Here is a 19,841-nt window from a genome sequence, read left to right as displayed (position 1 = left end):
TTACTAGCCAAGTGCATGTTTCAGGCTGATTCTCATCAGCAAATGGCTACGAAGTGAACAGAGCTGTATTGTGTTTGCTTTGTTATTCAAAAACTACTCTTAACATTGTGAGGCACTTATTTGGAAGTTGCTCTGGGTAAGAGCATCTGCTAAATGACGTAATGTAGGGTAAAGTCTTGTTCCAACCAGTACACAGAATGTATATATTTTTATTGAGAAATCATTGCAGTAATCTCAAAACACACAATTAAACTAGGATGGCACAGCAGTGGATGTCAGTTTTAATCATACATAATGCTGAGCAGGGGTTTACATGATTGTGATTGACTATGATATAAATATAATCCTGTTGATGGTCTGACCTACTCTTATTTGAAGATTACTGGTGTGGGGTCCCTATCATCTGAGAAACAATAACAAGCCATGCCAATACTATAGAATAGCAAGATACTAACCAACTAAACTAACCAAACCTACTTAACCAACTAACTCACTGGCCATAATTTTAGATTTTTATAATGTAACCTTGGTTATAAAGTTTGGAATATTTTATGATCACAAAAACACATATGACAGAAAGTGTTGCTTCTGCATGTAATTGATTTTTAAATCATTATTGTAATATGCAGAACACATGTAAGGAGAAAATCACCCTTGCAAAAAATGAATAATATACATTAAAAGCATATGATCCAAAATCTAGATCATCTACAGACGATGCAGAATCTACATATATCACATATATATATTAAAATATGTATTATTTTCATCTTTTGGCAAGGGCACAGAAGTAAAGAGACTTTTTTTTTTTACATTAAGCAGCAAAAAGCAGTTAATGACACACTTTACTTACTGAAAGAGACTTTTATAGTTTCTCATAAGACCTGTATACTGTTTAGCCTGGACATTTGCTAATAACAGGCATGTAGCTGGTTCTCTTCTACAAACACATTACTATGCACTGTGTAATTTATTGCCCGCCAGTTGAGAACATTCCCTGGTGTAAATGAGATGTCACTCATATATGAATTGATTTCACAGGGAGTGAGGACATAATTCCACATATGGACATCTGTGAGCTCTCCAAGGAAACATTGTGCCTTGTCAAAGCCCCCACCATAAGTATCCTGCTCTTGACCAAGGATTATGCTGGGAGCTCCTGCTATGACACCATCAGCATAGAGCATTATTCTTACACTACGCATTCCATTCACCCACACCTGAGTAATTCCCGTGCGAGAATCCCAGGTCCAGCAGACAGAGTTCCATTTATTTAGATGGTCTGGCAACCCAAAGAAGTCATATCTCATATCATTGATATGCACTCGATACGCACCTACTTCAGATTGGTACAACAGAAAAGCATTCATGTGTGATGGGGTAGCCAGGGAGAACAGAGTGTTTGCTCTTTTGTTATCAGGAAAGGACCTGAGGCAGACAGTCACAGCTGAAAGGGACCCCTCCATATCAGGTTGGAGCTCCACATAAGAATTAGTGGACACCAATGGGAAGGTGAAAACTTTCCCCTTGAGATCTGCTTTGACAAGACAAAAACACAAGCAATTAAAAAAGATTTCAAATTTAAATTTTCTGTTTCTTAAAAATGTAAATACTCGTACCTTCATATTTAGCAGAACAGCCTGTGAACAGCACCAGGAAAAACACCAGCTTCTCCATCACTGTGGGTGCTGTATAACGTCTGTTTGCAGAGGAATACATTCACTTCATGCCTTTTCCTGCTGCCCATTCACTCAGAAAGAGGTATTCTGATCTGGTGGATAAATATAGCTAAAACGGTTCCTCCATAGAATAAATAAAGCCAATGCAACTTTTATTCTTACTTCCACAGTAATATGGCACTTACTGATTCTTACTGTTTTTTCATTTATCTCCAAAAGAAGCAAAGGCTATCCAAGTCTATATCAGCTTTCAAATGGATTAGTCCTGAGAGTTCCTGAAGCGACCCCAAGAATCGTGTTATCCACACACTTGAAAAAATCTTGACTCACAAAGATCACACTTGAAACAGATTAATAATTATACACAAAAGACCAGTCTCTTTGCATTCAGTCCCTCTTTTTCATAAAATAGAAATTTAAACTGGTAATGAACATTGCAAGAAACATAAAGGAACATGAATATTTTACCAGTCATGGAGATTTGAGTTTTTATCAATCCTGAATGCTTTAAACACCTGACATCACATCATTGATAACTAATAATAGAGACTCACCTAACCACACAGGTTTCTTTCCAGGAGTTTTTCTGAAGAAAAAGTTCTTGTCCAATCTTTTTTCCTCAAGTATTCTGCTCTGCTCTCTGTGCAGACGCTTATATACTTTTGGGGTGTTGACAAATTGCAGGCACTGGACCAACTTTAAACTATTTCTTTATGTCACTTTGCCAGGGATTCAAAATTCTGGATGAGCAAACTATAACATGCACCTCAGACTGACTTCCAGCTGTTAGGACACAGTGTTGCTTTAGATTTCCCATATCATTCATTATTAGGTTTCTAAGTCCACAGAGCTGGGACTTACAGCTGGAACAGAGCTGTTTACATGCTGTGATTTCTCTGTTTTTCTCACAGCCATAAATCAAACACTAAAACCACAAATTTTAATTTTTAAAACATTTTTAAGCTTGTCAGTTATATGATGATGCAATGCACAGAATGGGAGAACAAAGGGGCAGCTACTTAACCAACTAACTCACTGGCCATGAGAATTGCTAGAGATCTAAAAAAAAAAAAAAGAGATCTGCCACGAAAAATATTGATATCAAAATGAAGCCAAGTTATGCTACACAATTTAGCCAACATTACCTCACACAAATTGAAAAATAACTATTTTCAAAGCAAACCTATCAACTGTTTCCTAAAGTCTATCACTTAGCCTTTTGTTGCCAGGTACAGGACAGTACAGGTACATTGGAAATTTTTGTGCGTAGCTCACTGAATCAGCTTTTATAAGAAAACAGGCAAAGAAAGGCAATTTAAAAGAGTAGCATAAGAAATAAGTAATAAAAACACCTGTATAAAAAAATACACACTATGAATAATTACACACTGTACACACTATATAAAGATAAACACTATGAATTATTGCGCAGTAAATTATTGCACTATTGAATTGAAACCTTAATGTCCTTAGCAATCATTCTGACAGTGGCTAGAAAAAGGCTGTTGTGGAAGTTTGCCTTGTGAGTGGTGATGCTCTCTGGCCTGTGGTGTCTCAGGTTGTATCCTGAGTTCTTCCACCTGAGCAGAGAGTGAGCTGGGTGGTGTCAATCACTGAAGCACACTACTCTGTGCTTTTCTCCTACAATGCTGTGTGTAGAGTGTGTCCATGGAGGGGAGGTCAGAGCTGATGATTCTCTGCAGTTTTGATGACTCGTTGAAGAGATTTCCTCTCAGCCTGGGTGACGTTTCCAAACGACACAGTGATGCCGCTGGTGACAACGCTCTCAATGAGTCCTCTGTAGGCCTGGATGAGGGGCTGATATCTGAGTCTGGCCTTCTTCAGCAGCCTGATGAAGTACAGCAGTACAGCCGCTGCTGCACTTTCTTCACTGTTATCACAGTGTTTATGGCCCAGCTCAGGTTTTTTAACATGTGAAGGCCTAGAACTTGTGACTGTCAGCCCGCTCCACCTCAGTCCCCTTGATGGTGAGAGGCTGCAGAGGGGGGGGCTCTCCTCCTGAAGTCCAGAGTGAGTTCTTTGGTTTTCTCTATGTTAAGAACAAGGTCATTGTCCTCTCCATAGACAATGATTTTGTTTCCCTGTTCCCTGTATGATGACTCATCCCTACCCTTGATGAGGCCGAAGATGGTCGTGTCATCTGCATATTTAATAATGATGTTGTTGTTCTGGGTGGAAACACAGTCATAAGTGTACAGGGCATAGAGTTTGGGGCTGAGGTAGCAGCGCTGGGGGGTTCCTGTGCTGACTGTGAGCTCAGCAGAGACCTTATTTCCCATCCTCACCACCTGTGGTCTGTCTGTAAGGAAATCCAAAATCCAGTTATAGGTGGGTGTTGGCACTCCAAGGTCTGCCAACTTCACAGTCAGCTTCATTGGTTGGTTGAAAGCAGAGCTGTAATCCAGAAAGAGCATACACGCTTATATTCTGTTAGTGTCCAAGTGTTCCAGTGTAGAGTGAAGCACCAGGGCCACCACGTTGTCCACTGATCTGTTCGGGCAGTAGGCAAACTGTAGGGGGTCCATCGTGTCTGGAACCACAGAGTTAATGGATTGGAGAACCAGCTTCTCCAGGCACTTCATGGCGACCGGTGTAAGTGCCACCAGCCTAAAGTCATTCACCTGGGATATATTTGGTAAAGTACTTTAAAACTGGTAAAGCCATGATTATATATATGTTACATTTATAGTCAGTCTATATATTTATAGTCAACTAGTCAGATAAGACTTTGAGGCTTGCAAGCTGGTCTCAGTTGCTAGACTTACACTTGTCATTTAATTAAGACAAACTTATTGAGCCAGTGGGAAAGGCTTGCCTTTTCATTTATGGTGTATCTAAGTTTGTCAGTGAATCTAAAAATTATTTGTTATTACTTTATAACCATTATCCAGGCATATTTTATATAATTCTTTCCAATACATCTCCAAAGAGAAATGTTGCCAGTGGTGTCTGCTTTAAATATCATTTGTGTCTATCTGACTTAATCACCACAAACACAAAGGCAATAATCAGGCCTGTCATGGAGATCAGTTTTCAACAGTTTTGATCTTGTGGAACAAATACCAAGATCATAAATTTAATCTGCATTCTTTCTCCACTAACTCCTTCAAATTGCTCAGCAGCAGACACACCTTCATTTTATGAAAGGTGTTTGTCCACGCCAAGTGTTCACATTTTGATTGGAATGAAGGATCTGTCCATCCCGTCCATAAAACCCATTTAAACACAATCTTATGATTTGTTCCCTCACAGACACTCTCTCTTTCACTCCATCACCTGATAGTAAACTTCGCTCTAGGTCACTGGAGAACTGTCAAATAACCACAAGAAATTTAATGTAAAGGAACACATTTCGGAGATTTTATGTGTAATTTAAAATGCAATTGATCAATCAACAGTATCAATCAACACAGGGCATTTTCAAGCCACATTAAAATCTTCTATTGGCTCTACCTGTGGCTCAGGTGAGCATAATAATAAAATGAAATAAAGAAAATCCATGAATATGGTATTGATATTTATCACGTGACCCATTGTTTTAACCTAAATGGGATTTTTCCCCATTTGATCTGAGCAAGGTTCTATTGAAACTGCCTGAATCAAATCAGATACACCTTTTAAAAAGTCATCCTCTCCTGTCTCCTGTGCCTGCGTGTTTTACGTTTTGTGATGTTTGACATGCCAGAGTTCCCGCATTTGGATTGCCCAACCTTATTACTGGTGTAAACAAAAATAGTCTCTGTTTTATTCTTTCTCATAATTTCTCTTATGACCTACATTATGCTTTCTGTCAATAGTTAGCTCTAACATTTGAAAAAGGTATCAGTATATTGTTATTGATATAAAATATATGCTGAAGTCTGTAGTTTCATGTTGGAGGATTGGACAGACTCAGTTAGGCAAATGGTCTGGGTCTAAGAGTCTGCAAATTCCTGTCTCATTGAATTGTATTGAATTGTAAAGAAGAAATCTACTGTATACATTAGTATTGCTGTAAACCTGGAGTATCTAAATATATATATATATGATATGTATGTCATGTATATGCTAATTCTTTTTCGAAACATTTGACTTAATAATTAACATCTAAGCTACTCACTGTAGTCCAGTATGAAATAAACAGAATTGGTTTACTATAGAGATGTAGTGTGTATGCTGTTCTTTCTTCTGAACAAAGACTCTAGCTTAATCGGTCCAGTTAGTCAATCAGCTGTAGTTTATAATTTGCAAAAACTGTGAAAAAAGCCTCAACAAATGCCTGTACTTATTCATTCATTGTAATTAGATGTTAATTATTAAGTCAAATGTTTTGAAAAAGAATTAGCATATACATGACATATATATCATATATATATATATATATATATATATTCAGATTTTGACAGAAAGCATAATGTAGGCCATAAGAGAAATTATGAGAAAGAATAAAACAGAGACTATTTTTGTTTACACCAGTAATAATAAGTGAAAGACAACTTGTTCAAGAGTGCAACAGCAGCCCCTGTGACTCTAAGCCCAACACTGAACACTGTACAGTCCAGTGATCACACGGTTCTCAGGTGCAGTGAAGACGAGAGTCTGTTCAGTCTGTTCTGTGGCCATATACTGTACAATTACAGTGGAGGTATCAATGGTACATATGATGTTTTTTTTTGTTTCTGTGTGAAATCTGTTGTTAAATTAAACATTTATTGATTGGTTTTAAACCTAGCCAAATTGTGACCCCACCCACCAACATATCAGTTTGAGGGGACTTTACTTACTCAACCTACTTGAGGGAAAAAAAAAACACATTTATTTAACATAACTGCATGCAGCTTTTCCATTATGACACCTATGTAAAAATATGTACATTTGTGGTTTACCTTGGTGTTGGAGACCAAGAAAGGCCATCTTTGTATTTTTACTGCTTTCATATTTCGATGTGATTTTCTTGATGCTGAAAATAGACACTATTCTTTCAACTTGACAGGGAAAATAAAAAATGAAGTTGTGTAACGTAATAAGGTGTTATAATGGAGACACAGAAAATGATGGTTGGTACTGTATTGCTATTCTCATCCAAGAAGGCAATAAAGAAGATTAGGACAGATTTTGTACCCAGATGGAAATATTTTGATGGAACTGACTGTGGAATCATGGTGGTTATTGACCCTTATTAAAAGAAAATACATGCAGTCATACTTTTGCTGGAGCTGGCACCAACACTGCTAGGGATGCCCTCATCAGACTTCAAGCTAATCACGACAGCAATACTTACATTTCTTATTGTATTAAAATTCATATCTACTGAACTGACAAAACTGAACTACAAATCCTACAGCACCACATTGTGGATTGCAGAAAAAAAGTTTAAAACACAAGTCTAACAGTCACAACACCACTATGACAACAGAGTTGTACATTGCTGTGTTGATCGAAAATGTATGCAAAATATATGAAATAATATGTATGGCCAAATATTGGTTATTTTAGAAAATGTAAAACGTATTTCCACTTTTGGTTATGTAATTTTGTGACTATGATTTTAATTACAAATATAGAAGAACAATCAATAATATGTGCATACAATTAGACACAATAAAATTAAAATACATTTTCTCCTTTATGCAAAATTCTATATATTCCATTCAATTTTTATGTATAATAGAATATTTATTGCTTGACCTTTTGACAAGGGCACAGAAGTAAGGAGACTTTTTTTACATTAAGCAGCAAAAAGCAGTAAAAGATGCAGCTTACTTATTGAAAGAGACTTTTATAGTTTCTCATAAGACTTGTATACTGTTTAGCCTGGACATTTGCTAATAACAGCCATATGGCTGGTTCTCTTCTACAAACACATTACTATGCACTGTGTAATTTAATGCCTGCCAGTTGAGAACATTCCCAGGTGTAAATGAGAAGTCACTCATATATGAATTGATTTCACAGGGAGTGAGGACATAATTCCACATATGGACATCTGTGAGCTCTCCAAGGAAACATTGTGCCTTGTCAAAGCCCCCACCATAAGTATCCTGCTCTTGACCAAGGATTATGCTGGGAGCTCCTGCTATGACACCATTAGCGTAGAGCATTATTCTTACACTACGCATTCCATTCACCCACACCTGAGTAATTCCCGTGCGAGAATCCCAGGTCCAGCAGACAGAGTTCCATTTATTTAGATGGTCTGGCAACCCAAAGAAGTCATAACTGATATCATTGATGTGCACTCGATACACACCTCTTTCAGGTTGGTACAACAGAAAAGCATTCATGTGTGATGGGGTAGCCAGGGAGAACAGAGTGTTTGCTCTTTTGTTATCAGGAAAGGACCTGAGGCAGACAGTCACAGCTGAAAGGGACCCCTCCACATCAGGTTGGAGCTCCACATAAGAATTAGTGGACACCAATGGGAAGGTGAAAACTTTCCCCTTGAGATCTGCTTTGGTGCCAGAAAGACAAAAACACAAGCAATTAAAAAAGATTTCAAATTTAAATTTTCTGTTTCTTAAAAATGTAAATACTCGTACCTTCATATTTAGCAGAACAGCCTGTGAACAGCACCAGCAAAAACACCAGCTTCTCCATCACTGTGGGTGCTGTATAACGTCTGTTTGCAGAGGAATACATTCACTTCATGCCTTTTCCTGCTGCCCATTCACTCAGAAAGAGGTATTCTGATCTGGTGGATAAATATAGTTAAAACGGTTCAGCCATAGAATAAATAAAGCCAATGCAACTTTTATTCTTACTTCCACAGTAATATGGCGCTTACTGTTTTTTTTTTCCATCTATCTACAAAAGAACGATCAGCCCTGAGATTTCCTGCAGCAACCCTATTTGAAAAACTGAAACGGATTAATGTTATATACAAAAAAGACCAGTCTGTTTGCCTTTAGTCAGCCCCTCTTTTTCATAAAACTGAGGAAACATGGGTAGTTTTCTTCTTTATCAATCAATAGTAATGTCACATTTCAAATCTTGGATTCTTTAAGCACCTGCAATCATATTATGACAGCATTGTACACTAAGAATAATTGGAGACTCACCTATCCGCACAAGATCTTTTTATTTCTGGGAGTTAATCTGAAGAAAAGGTACTAGCTCAATCTTCTAATCTTTTCTGAACTCCTCTGTCTCTGCGAGCACTTACATGACATTGAAAGTTTGAGGTATTTATCGACGAAACTGGGGAAATTTCGTAATGTTTGCTCGTAACTGCACCATTGATTCGTTTTCCGGCAAAAAAAATTCCCTTTACCTCGGGCTCACCTTCATCTACATGTTAGATCCCAGTTTAACAGAAAAAGTTACCGCAATTTTGTGATGTAGTTTAAGGCTTTGATTTGCTTACGTCGAACCAAACGTTGTGATAACTTTGTAGCAGGTTTTTTCCTACTGTAACTTTGTATACTGGTTTAAGACAAGGTTGTGGTTTATTTATTAAAAACATTTTATAACATTGTAGCTTGTGCTTGAGGTCCATCACTTGAAAACACTATTCTTTTAAAAGAGGAGCCATTTAGAAAAATTCACAAGGAATCCATTTAACAAGTTACCTTGTTACTGATAATAAACAACACCAGCAATGATGACGACCATGATATTACAGAAATAATAGTTATACTGATACAGTAAACTTCTTTTTCCTTTCTACTGTTTGTATTATCATATCAATTTAAAATTATGTTACTCGCACTAACATCAGTTTTTTTTTTTTTTTTTTTTTTTACTTTTTCTGCCGCTGTTCACCTTGCGTTACACGGTCAAGTTTCTTTCTTTGATCTTTTTGTATGTATTACCTATTATTGCATTGTAACGCCGGAACTGGAGCGTGTCCTTGAGCAAATGAAAGGAAATGAAAACAGAGTGCTCACTTATTTTACCTGATCTTATACAGCACTACAAATCCAACAGCGCCACGCTGTGGATCGCAGAAAACGCAGCTTTACGTCAGTCACCACGCCACTATGACAACGGACCACTACTTCGCTATGACCAGGAGGGAGGCGGCCTTGCGTCGCAGCATAGGATAATATTGGTAAAATTGGGGCGAAACCGCGAAATCCCAAATATTTGAACTGGTATGTCTCCTGAACTGAATGAGTATGCTGGTATAAATTGTATAATCAGAAAAAAAGACTGGGGGGAAGTTTTAGTTACTTGACTTTCAAAGAAAATGACAGTTGCTGCCTCTGTGAAACCAGGAGAATCAGTTAAATTAAGAAGAGAAATCAAATTACAGTTAAAATGCCTTTGCATGAGCGAATATCACTTTCAAGGCAATGGCCGTAATGGTTGAAACCCTATTGTGCTGGAACTGTTCCATCTTCTTCTTCTTCTTCTTCTTCTTCTTTTTTAAAGGTAAACCTGTTAGTAGTAAATGCTGTAGATATATGCTTACAAGATGACATTTTTTGTCAATAGCTGACTAATTTCACTATAACTTAAAACCACTGCCCATGAAGAATCCTATGGTTGTGTTAGGCTGACATATATCTTCCATGTGACCACAACACTACTCCCCCAATCCAGGAAGACAGAAAACAGAAACATTCCAGGATCTGGAACAGAAACATTCCAGAAGAGGGGCTATTTGAAGCATTTTTTAGAATGGAAATTACAAATACAGATGAGAGCTAATGATATTTTTGATGACTTACATTATGTACCCTGAATTTCACACACATCCTGCTTACAACATCCTCCACTGATCATTCAAAATGCGTGCAACAGAATACTTCCTATGCTTTATGTTACCAGCTTTCACCTAAGAGTTTGATTGTAGCTGTGTACCAAACTATTTTGCTTTCATGTTCATTGTAGGTATATATATATATAGTGTATTAACTTGTCAACGTTGTTGCTGTTGACTAATTATTTGAAAGCTCTCTTTCCTGTTCTGGGTGAACGTCCATTGATGATATGCACTCAGTGTGTCTTGTAAACCCATACAACCAGTATGAAATGTGATAAAGACAAAATAAATAAAACATTAAACATTATAAAAGTAAATAAAACATTCATTCATGTATTCATATTCCTCTAACCAGTAATCCAACAGAAAATGAGATGTCAAGTACACACCTTGTACATGATTTGCCCCCACATAACAAGGTCATGTGCTGTGTACAGATGTTAAATGTACAGACTCCTGTTGATGATAAGATCTAGAATCACCAAACCATATTTTCACAAGGCATCAAAGTCTGAGTATGCTCAAGATTGCTGACATTGCTTTTGCAAAGATGCATCATGGCATAATAATGGAGGAAGCATTATCTAAAGTGGAATGGTGAACTGGTAACCACAGGGGTTTGCAAGGACAGCAAACAGTATCATACCTAGCCTCACAAAAGAAAGTGACAACAGGGAGTGATAGAAAATTCCCAGCACAGACTAAAACTGACATGTAACTGAAAATGATCTTAAAACCTTTATTTATTTATTTATATTTTATTTATTTATTTATTTTTTAATTATTTTTCCAATTGTGTATCCTGGAAATCAGTGGCTTAGCACAAAAGAAACTCACTTCTCGAAATAAAATATATTTCATTTTATATTTTTTGAATGGACTAAAGGGGCTGTGTGAGAAAAACTATTCAGCCCATTTTTACAAGTATTTTAGGTTGTATTAAAATGAACATGTTTACTTTGAACTTTGACTGCTCTCAAGAGAACGTAAAGCAATTTTCCTCTTTGCAAAAGGTGGTCTACAAAACTGGGATAGTTTTGGTCAGGAGAAAAGACAGGGAGCCCATGTTCTTGTAATAAATTGAGTGATAATGTGAGCTGCATTGTATTTGTTATGTTGCATGAGAAAAAGAAATTATATCAGTTTCTTTTTTATTTCTTTTAATATATAAAATCAACTTCAGCCTCCAGACATCATATCAGCCTGCATTATGAATTGTGAACATTACCTGAATAGAAAATAGATGGTCACCCATCTCTTGGGTCCCCCTAGCCCCTTTTCCCTCTAGCTCTAATTGAGTGACTATCTTCCTGTTTACATTCTAGATTCTTATTTGACTTCATGCCTTTTATGCTCCAGGGGAAAAAATATCATAGAAACCAGTGATCAGACTTGTTTCATGTATATAAATCAATGAAAGGAAAAAAAAAAAGTATACTTCATGGGTACCTCAGCCCAAAAGCAATGCCATAACGAAGTTGAGAATTATATATGCAAGCACACTTTTGGCGTCAGAAGTGATATGAAGGTGACGCAAGCAGGATGCATTCTGTGTTCCCACTGCTTCCCTTTTGGCTCTCAACCATGAATTACTTTAAATGATCCACAAATAGCACTGGTGGTTTAAAGCTTTAGAGTTTAGACCATAATGCATGATCTCTCTAACACAATCTAAGTACAGGTGCAGATGCTAGCATGCTGTAGGTGACAGAGCAACACTAAAATGGGTGTCTCACAGGCTGTGGCTTCCAGGCAGGGGAGCAGCTTTGTAGAATCTCCAAGATTCTTCAGCAAGTGCACAAACAATACACAAAGGAAAACCTCTCCACTGCTATTTGTATTTACTTTTCCACATGGTATTTTGGAGATCTTCCCATGAAAACTGTATCTGGCTTTAATAAAAATTTCCATGTAGGAAAGAGCTGGGGCCTTGTACTAGCCAGCGCAGGAATTCCTGTTGTGTTTAAAGTTGTGGGGTGGGAGGGGGTGGCTGGTCAGTCCTGCCCGTGCCAAGCTCCTGGAGAGGGGAGATCCCTCATTCCAGAAAAGGTGAGGTAATCCCAGTACTCTCTTGTGGCCCTGAGTCCTCGGTTTGCCCCCCGAAGAGATGCCGCCTTTCTCTTATGTAAACCTGGCCCCTGGCTGCATTCCACAACGAAATTATTAAACAGGGGCGCCTGGTGCCTGGAACATGAGGCAGTACCCCGGGCTCACTTGCTGGTGTTTTCTTTTTTTTTTCCTGAGCGGAAATGCGCCTCAAGGCCATGAGCACGGCCTGTGATTCCACTCGAAGGGAAACTGTGTGTCGGGGGAAACGAAGGAAGCACGTCGTTAATTGGCGTTTTGTTGGCGGCTGATTGTTTTGCAAGGCCTGCGTGCACTCCTTAGGAAACTCTGAGCCTGGAGTATTCAGTGATCAGGAAGAGGGAAAATTTTACTGCATGTTTTTGCGCTGGGGCTGAGGCTCACTGGCATTTAACTGAGGACTGGGGGGGTGCTTCATGGCCATTTCATTATGTATTTTTGTGACAACAAGGCCACAGGACTTCAGGGTAAAGTAAAGAAGGTAAGCATTCAATGAAGGCAATTACTGTGATACAAGGCTTGTTGGTGTTGTGGAGGAGAATGTTGGAAATCAATTGATTGACTTCTTATATGATTACAAAATCCTTTTGTTTAGCAGGTACCTTGTGCTATAGCGCAGTTAGGAAGCCATCAGAACAGGTACAAAAACATGTCATAGTCCTTCGTGCTAATGGGGTTCTTCACCTTTCCTTGTTTGTGAAGGTTGTAAGCTCTGATGCATGTTTTCAAAGTGCACAGGAAACCTGGAGAAACTTGAGGTCTGCCTTTCTCATTAAGTGCTGCATTGTTCTTCCAGGTCATTCTGCAGTGTCTCCAGGAGCCAGATGGGAGGCTGAGATTGGGAACAGGGTGGGATGCTTTGGCAGTGGAGTGCCTTTAATATAAAGGTCCTGCTGGTCACTTAATACAATGGGGACCGGCTTCCCCAGAGTTACCGCTGCCAGAAGTAGTCAATCTTCACTTAAGAACTGCGACTGCCTGAATCAGAGAATGGTTAAATGAATAAATAAATAAAATAGTACAACAGTCCTCAGTATTGTTGGTCTGCAATGTCTTTTGCCCCAGAGGATCACAGCAGTTAAAGTGCGATACAGTGGGCAGCACTAAATGTGGTTAGAGGCTTGTGGATCGGTATAGCTAGTAGTGTATTCTATACAAGCTATGTATAACACTCTGTCTAAGGGTGGATATGCAGTAAATAAAATATGCAGTGTTTGTCTTGAAACTGTGGCCTGATCCCCTAGCCTCATTTAAAAGGCACTTGTGGTGTTCATAAGCTCTCAAATGCATGAAACTGCACATACACTTTCTCATATAAACTAACACTATATTGTGTGAAGATCACCTGTCAAAAACAAAATAGCTGTAAAAAAGAAGCAAAACAAAGCCTTTCCCAGCTTCTCCTTTAATACTTAAATACACATACGTATCAGCCACAATTCAAAATGTACACTTTGCAGATTAAATCTCACACAACACAGTAAATTCCACTGATACCTCAAGAACAGAGTCTGATAAAAACAGAAGCTCACAGTCCCCTTCATCCTCCCACACTGTAAACATTCACAGAAAATCAAGGTGCTATTAGTAAACATGAAAGGGAGGTGATGGTAACACCAAACACTTGGATGGTCAGAGAACACACCACAAACAGAAAGCAGCTCTGACAAACCCGAAGACAGGCTCTACCTAGTTTACCTAAATAGATATGTTTCATTACAGAGCAGCCCAAGACTGACACCAAACACCCAGAGGCTGGTTGTAAAAATACTAGATCCTCCAGAAAAATCAACACTGTGGGAAAGAAGCCAGTCAGATAATGCAGCTTAGTTTTTGGTGATTTCCAAAGCAGATCTTAGCTCATAATCTGTAATGATCTGAGTAAGAAAGCATGCATGTGCTGTGGTTGCTACCTTATATCTAAATGTAAATCAATCTAAACACCCTCTCAAGACTCACATTGTTCCAAAGTGTTTCCAATGCCTGCTTTAGCAGTGACGTTGAACAGTGCAAAACTAGGGAATGCATTTAATATGTTTCATTTGCATAGAAAAATGAAATGAATTTGGAAAGCTACCTTAGACAGGTTGAAGGTCTATTCTCCCTAGAAGTGAATGTTTATTCTGAGGTGGAGCCATGGGTCTGATAACATAGCTGTTCAAATGCATGAAGACCTGAACATCATTCAGCTCCTCCTCATATACTTATCTATAATGATTATCCTCACTATACCAATATTTCCTGCAATAAAGAAAAAAAATATATATATAACAACAATTTCCACAGTAAGGTTTGAGTCAATGAACTCCAGTGCCATCTGACAATTTTACTGACAATATTCAACACTGACACATGCATGGCCCCCTACTGGCTCAACTAAAAGAGGGAAAGTGACTAACAGAAGCTGTGTGGAGCAACTGGGTGCACTGTTGGATAGCTGTGGGTATTGTTGGATGAAAGGCTTTGGCAGAAGACTGCACTTTCTTCAGTGTGTACGGTACACCTGAGGAACCCATAGCCATTGCTTTAGAATGATTGAGTCCCGGGGTTCTAAATGAGAGAACAAGGGAACTAACTGATGCAGTTTAAGAAGCCTCTTTTAATTGTGGTATGAAAAGAGCTGAAATTCTTTTGACTTTATGAATACAGTTCAGAATTCAGAATTCAAAGAATTGAATTCAGAATACAAAGAGAAGAGCTGGTCAGAATACAAAGAGAAGAGCTGATTTACCACAGCAGTGCATACTCTTTTTAACTAGGTACAACAGCACAGATTTTTATGAAATAACAACCGATAAATAAATTATCATAAAATATCAACACCAGCAATAACAAGTAGTCAGTGCAGTGGCAGACTAGGGCATTAGTTGGATCAATCTAGGTCAGTTATTTCTGTTTTTATTATTTCTAATAATTTTTAGATGATATCATTTCAAACAAGGTCAAACATTGCACTTAACAGTTTGTTTCTCTGGTAAAGCTCTGAGGATTTGTAATAAATGAACTGGTTGATAATTACAGGATTCATTTATGAACACATTTAAAAAAACAGACAAAATCAGATCAGTGGATCTGGGGCTCAGGAAAGATGCATTCAAAATGAACACCAAGACCATGGGCCAGTCACACAGCTTCTACAACACCACACAACAACTGGGAATAGAGACTACAGCACAGCTCATTATATAGGTCACTACATTATGCAATACCACAGTGGCTCCAAGGAGAAGGACATGCCTTGCAGGAGGACCTGGGCACTGAAGGGGCATCTAGATACGTTTATTCATCAAATCTCCCCTCCAGGATGCTGTCGAAGGAGAATGGTATGAACTTGAATCCCTGTCCCGTGTAGAACTTGTTCTGGAACTCCACCCTAGAGAAGGAACACAAGGGACATGCTTGAATAAAATGTGAAAGTGGCCTGTTGACATACCACATGTTCCCACAGAAGAAGTAATGTAATTCAGCACATGCAATACAGTTTACAACTATGTGGACCAAAATAAGGGATATTTTCTTCTTTATTATATACAATATATTTCCACAACATGGAATGACCTTTATTATACAATATGAAAACCATTTCAATAAAAACAATAAATCACCAATAAATCTGAAGAGTCTCTAACGGAAAGCCAGGTTGAATGATTTCATTGCAGTTTTAGGGCTGGATCCCGATTTTAGACATTTCTGTTTTTTGTGAGCAGCAGATCCTGCAGTTCTGAGCCCAAATTCTTGACTGCACTGAGGTGCACTCAGAATATACTCAAAGCATCTGATCTTTGATGTTCACCTGAAGAGTAAATCTTGGTCACTAAATGGGTAACAGCCCTGTGAAAGCATCGTCATGAACTATCTGAAACTGTGAGACAGAGCGAAGTCAGTGTGTCCTCCAGCCCCCCTCATGGTATGTAAATTGCCACTGCTGCTAAACTCCAACCTCTATTATTCCTCTCTGATACTGTTTTTACAGCCCAGCTGTGGTCTCCACTGATCAGCCAGCAAGCATGCTAGGAGAAAGTGGAGTGTGGACTCCTGCCAAAGGCAAGTGTCTTGGAGCAGGAGAACCAAATAAGGAGCGAAAAGCTGAATAACCCCCTGTGAAAACAGCTCCTTCATCTCACTTCTCTTCTGATTCAACTCAGTGGGAACGTTTCTCTACCACTGCCAGCACCGTTGAAGAAAAGCTCACTGCAAGACCAACACAAGTTTTCACACAAAATCAAAAGGAATCAAGGCTACACAGCGCCTGTTCAGGTGGAGCTGAAATGAAAACAGCCTCCTTTGGTTAAAGCCCAAGTGATGGAGACCATCTACAGGCCTGCTCTAATGCCCATTCCACATCCCAACCCCTTTTCTCTGTGAAAACAGCTTTTCTGGCCTCTCTATTACACCTCCCGTCCTTTCAGTTCTGGCCTTGCATTCTCTGGAATCCACATTCCCCTGGGAAACACAATTGCTCCCTGTTTTTACATTTGTTTATATGGTATCTACGCGCAAACTGAGTGCTTGGTGTCCTTGCGCCAAGGAAATGCAAATAGTTGCCATTCCAGCTCCCATCTCAGAGAATAAGCAAAATATTTTCACTCAAAAGGGCTGGGCGCTTCCTCACAAACAGTGCAGGACCTTGCAGATTTACACCTCAGCTCACCCTAAGACTGCACAGAAATATTTGAAATCTTCTACGAACTGTATGTGTTTTGTTCATCCTGCTGACGATTTCAACATCACCCACAATATGGCAAGTGAATGGCTTTCCAGGGACATCCCTGACACTCCTAAAAACACACAGCAAAGTGAAGCCACGGCCTGCATGCAACCACACAGACATGTCAGCCAAGAAGATAGGAAGATGGACTATCCAATGAACACACTGCAGTACTTCACTGCACAACCCTATGCAGACCCTTTATTTTTGCCTGACAGCACTGTGCTGCAGATAAAGGAAACCTGGGAGGCCATCACATGATGCAGATTCCCCTTTTCCCCAGAGAACACTCTTTGGTTAAGAGTGGTACAGCCTAGCAAGGCAACCACTGTTGATCCCCACAGAGTGAGAGGTTAGGAAAGAGGTATTGAAGTCTGTTATAAACAAGATCACACACTAGATTATTTCATATGTGAGTGTGTGTGAGAGAGGGAGAGAAGGAGAGAGAGGAAACCCTGCAGCTTCATCTTTCATTTGGCTGTGTTTGCACAGGGTGCGGATTCTAACACTTCCCCTCAAAAACTAACAGCACATCTGAGGTTCTCACAGCAACCAGTACCTGGTACGGGGGTCAGGGCTCTCTTCAGATAAGTTCAGGAATTCATATGAATACATTTGGAAAACCTTCACACAAATTGAAATGTTCTGTTCCTCATATTACATAATACATTGCCCTCCTGGCTTGGAGAAGTATGAGAAGTATGCAGTTCTCCCCAGTTGTAGCATACACTACTACATTTTACAGCAGATTATAATCCTATAACTAATCAGCCCCCAGTCAGATGCAGTCTGCCACATAACTCATCATTTGAGGTATGAAAAAAAAAAACTGCAAAAATGTTTATTTTACTACCAGTCATCCCCAGATCCCATTGTTTTAAATGGATGATAAAGAGCAAGAGGTTAATTGCGGCTCAGACAATATTAGAGAAACAAGAATCAAAAGAACTAAGTGAGGAAAACAAGAAGAGAAAATTACTTAGAATGTTTTTCAGGTTAAAAGAAGCCTCAGTAGTCTCCATGTGCTTATTACCCTGCCTCTCTCCAACTGTCAGCTAGCTTCAAGACTGCAGCAGAATTAGACCAACAGAGGACAAATAAACCCTAAAGGGCTAGCAGTAGCAAAAAGTCAGACTTGCCTTTAACTGTGCTTTAATCTGCCATTTCAATGTCATGTTTTTGTGTTGTTTTCAAAAAAAGCTGCAGGGTATGTTTATGGGTTTAGTTAAAATGAGAGATCTTGAGCACTTTGGTTTGGAAATGAGTCATGTTCCAGCTATTCAGGCTGATCCCACTGATTGTACTGCGCTGTTGGTTTAGGCAGCAGTGCACAGAGAAGCTTAGTCTCGCCAGTTTGTTCTTAAGCTTCCTCAGTGGTGTCTTAATCCGCAATAAAAAGGCTGAGAAATGGTTCAGGTGATTTTCTGACCCATCATTTGTCAAGAATGTGTTGAACATTTGAATGGTTTGGTGCAGTAGCAGCTTGAGAAATGTGGTTCACTTCACATTTATCTCTCCATTAAAAACCCAATCTTAACATAATATGTACACGTAAGAGACATTTGAGATTAAGGTGAATGATTTTAGGTGCATTACCTGTCTGATAATTTCTCAAGGAGGCCCAAAGGATACATTTAAAACATATTGGTCTTCTTCTGTGATTAACAAAATGTACATTTTTCCACTGAAAACAGATTCTGGTCAAATGTTTATGAACATGAGAGAACTACAGAAAAAAGGTCTATCTCCTCAAGGCATGCTGTGAGAAAATTCCAGGCACCCAGCCAGGAAAAACAGTGATGTCCATCTGCACTTTCCAACTTTATCAATCTGCTAAATACCTCTCCACCCCTCCCCTGCCCACACAGCGACACACCCTGGATTCAATGACCACACATGAGGTCAGACCGGACCTCCTCGCCCATGGGGAAACCTCCATCCCCACCTGTTTACATTGCACAGCTCTGGCCATTGGGGGAGCTACAGAGCCAGTCTTTATTCCTGACCTTAACAGGTGTTTACATTACAGCACATGTACTTTCTCTGAATCCACACCCCAGGTTTTATGATTCCATAATAAAAGTTTTCCCATCAGTTTAGCATTCCATTACTTTATGTAACGTTTATCAACGCTTAAACATTTTTAGTAGCGTCTTCTGAGACTTATTTAAAGGTTTAATTTTATTCAGCCAGATAAGGCAACTCAAGCTGGTCGACTTAATTTGATTTGATCTGAAAGGGTTTAGAGGGCAGTGCTAGTAACTCAACACATTACATAAAATGTTTACGATAAAGTACTATTACTACTACTGAAAGTGAGAGAAGGGCAAGATTAATTCTTTTTGCACAATTCTGATTGATTTAAGTTGATTTAAACCACACTTTGCCAAAAAGACATTGCAATAAAGTAATAAATTCTATTCCCCAGGACTACCAAAATCAGTTTCAAAATTCAGGAATCTAACATTCTGTTTTAACGGAATTGCTTTCATATCCCTACTCCAAGACTTCAACATGGATTTCTATGTAATATATAGATGGAGAAACTCCCTTTGAAAGAGTATGTATTTCTCTGCCGTATCCCTTTCATTCTCAGAACATGGTCTTGATGGAGCCCTATTGTTTCAAACAGTTTCTTTCAACTCTGCTTGGGACATAAATC

General features: G+C 38.9%; 3 protein-coding genes across 7 annotated transcripts in view; all 3 read right to left on the bottom strand.

The window, feature by feature from the left end:
- Positions 1-258: 258 nt before the first annotated feature.
- On the bottom strand, positions 259-2,288 carry LOC118791038 (serum amyloid P-component-like). Of its 3 annotated transcripts, XM_036548275.1 has the most exons (3): positions 2,234-2,288; positions 1,620-1,699; positions 259-1,537 (listed from the first exon to the last, which is right to left on the bottom strand). In XM_036548275.1, the coding sequence occupies exons 2-3, from the start codon at positions 1,675-1,677 to the stop codon at positions 912-914; spliced, it is 684 nt and encodes a 227-aa protein (XP_036404168.1). In that variant the 5' UTR covers positions 1,678-1,699; positions 2,234-2,288; the 3' UTR covers positions 259-911. The 3 variants fall into 3 exon arrangements, with proteins under 3 accessions (XP_036404168.1, XP_036404150.1, XP_036404158.1); XM_036548257.1 differs by lacking the exon at positions 2,234-2,288 and having other exon boundaries at positions 1,620-1,767; XM_036548265.1 differs by lacking the exon at positions 2,234-2,288 and having other exon boundaries at positions 259-1,534; positions 1,620-1,767.
- Positions 2,289-7,415: 5,127 nt separating this feature from the next.
- Positions 7,416-8,848, bottom strand: LOC118790817 (C-reactive protein-like). Of its 2 annotated transcripts, none has more exons than XM_036547894.1 (3): positions 8,738-8,848; positions 8,219-8,370; positions 7,416-8,130 (listed from the first exon to the last, which is right to left on the bottom strand). In XM_036547894.1, exons 2-3 carry the CDS (start codon positions 8,316-8,318, stop codon positions 7,505-7,507), a joined length of 726 nt encoding a protein of 241 aa, XP_036403787.1. In that variant the 5' UTR covers positions 8,319-8,370; positions 8,738-8,848; the 3' UTR covers positions 7,416-7,504. The 2 variants fall into 2 exon arrangements, with proteins under 2 accessions (XP_036403787.1, XP_036403795.1); XM_036547902.1 differs by having other exon boundaries at positions 7,416-8,127.
- A 6,229-nt stretch (positions 8,849-15,077) lies between these two features.
- Positions 15,078-19,841, bottom strand: part of atp6v0a1b (ATPase H+ transporting V0 subunit a1b) — a 31,031-nt gene continuing 26,267 nt past the window's right edge. For both annotated transcript variants that reach the window (XM_036522322.1, XM_036522330.1), the window contains exon 22: positions 15,078-15,844. In XM_036522322.1, the coding sequence (XP_036378215.1) occupies positions 15,751-15,844 (94 nt within the window). In that variant the 3' untranslated portion in view covers positions 15,078-15,750. The remainder of the gene's footprint in view (positions 15,845-19,841) is intronic.

Source organism: Megalops cyprinoides, chromosome 1 (assembly GCF_013368585.1).
Source record: "Megalops cyprinoides isolate fMegCyp1 chromosome 1, fMegCyp1.pri, whole genome shotgun sequence".
Taxonomy (NCBI): domain Eukaryota; kingdom Metazoa; phylum Chordata; class Actinopteri; order Elopiformes; family Megalopidae; genus Megalops; species Megalops cyprinoides.
The sequence above is the reverse complement of the archived record's forward strand: the minus strand, read 5'-3'. Positions and strand labels throughout refer to the sequence as shown.

Excerpts from the sequence above, each read along its gene's own strand:
- LOC118790817 (XM_036547894.1), bottom strand. The coding sequence starts at position 8,318 with ATGTATTCCTCTGCAAACAGACGTTATACAGCACCCACAGTGATGGAG. Across the intron at positions 8,131-8,218 it reads CTGTTCTGCTAAATATGAAG|CAGATCTCAAGGGGAAAGTT; the intron begins GTACGAGTATTT and ends CTGGCACCAAAG.
- LOC118791038 (XM_036548257.1), bottom strand. The coding sequence starts at position 1,719 with ATGTATTCCTCTGCAAACAGACGTTATACAGCACCCACAGTGATGGAG. Across the intron at positions 1,538-1,619 it reads CTGTTCTGCTAAATATGAAG|CAGATCTCAAGGGGAAAGTT; the intron begins GTACGAGTATTT and ends GTCTTGTCAAAG.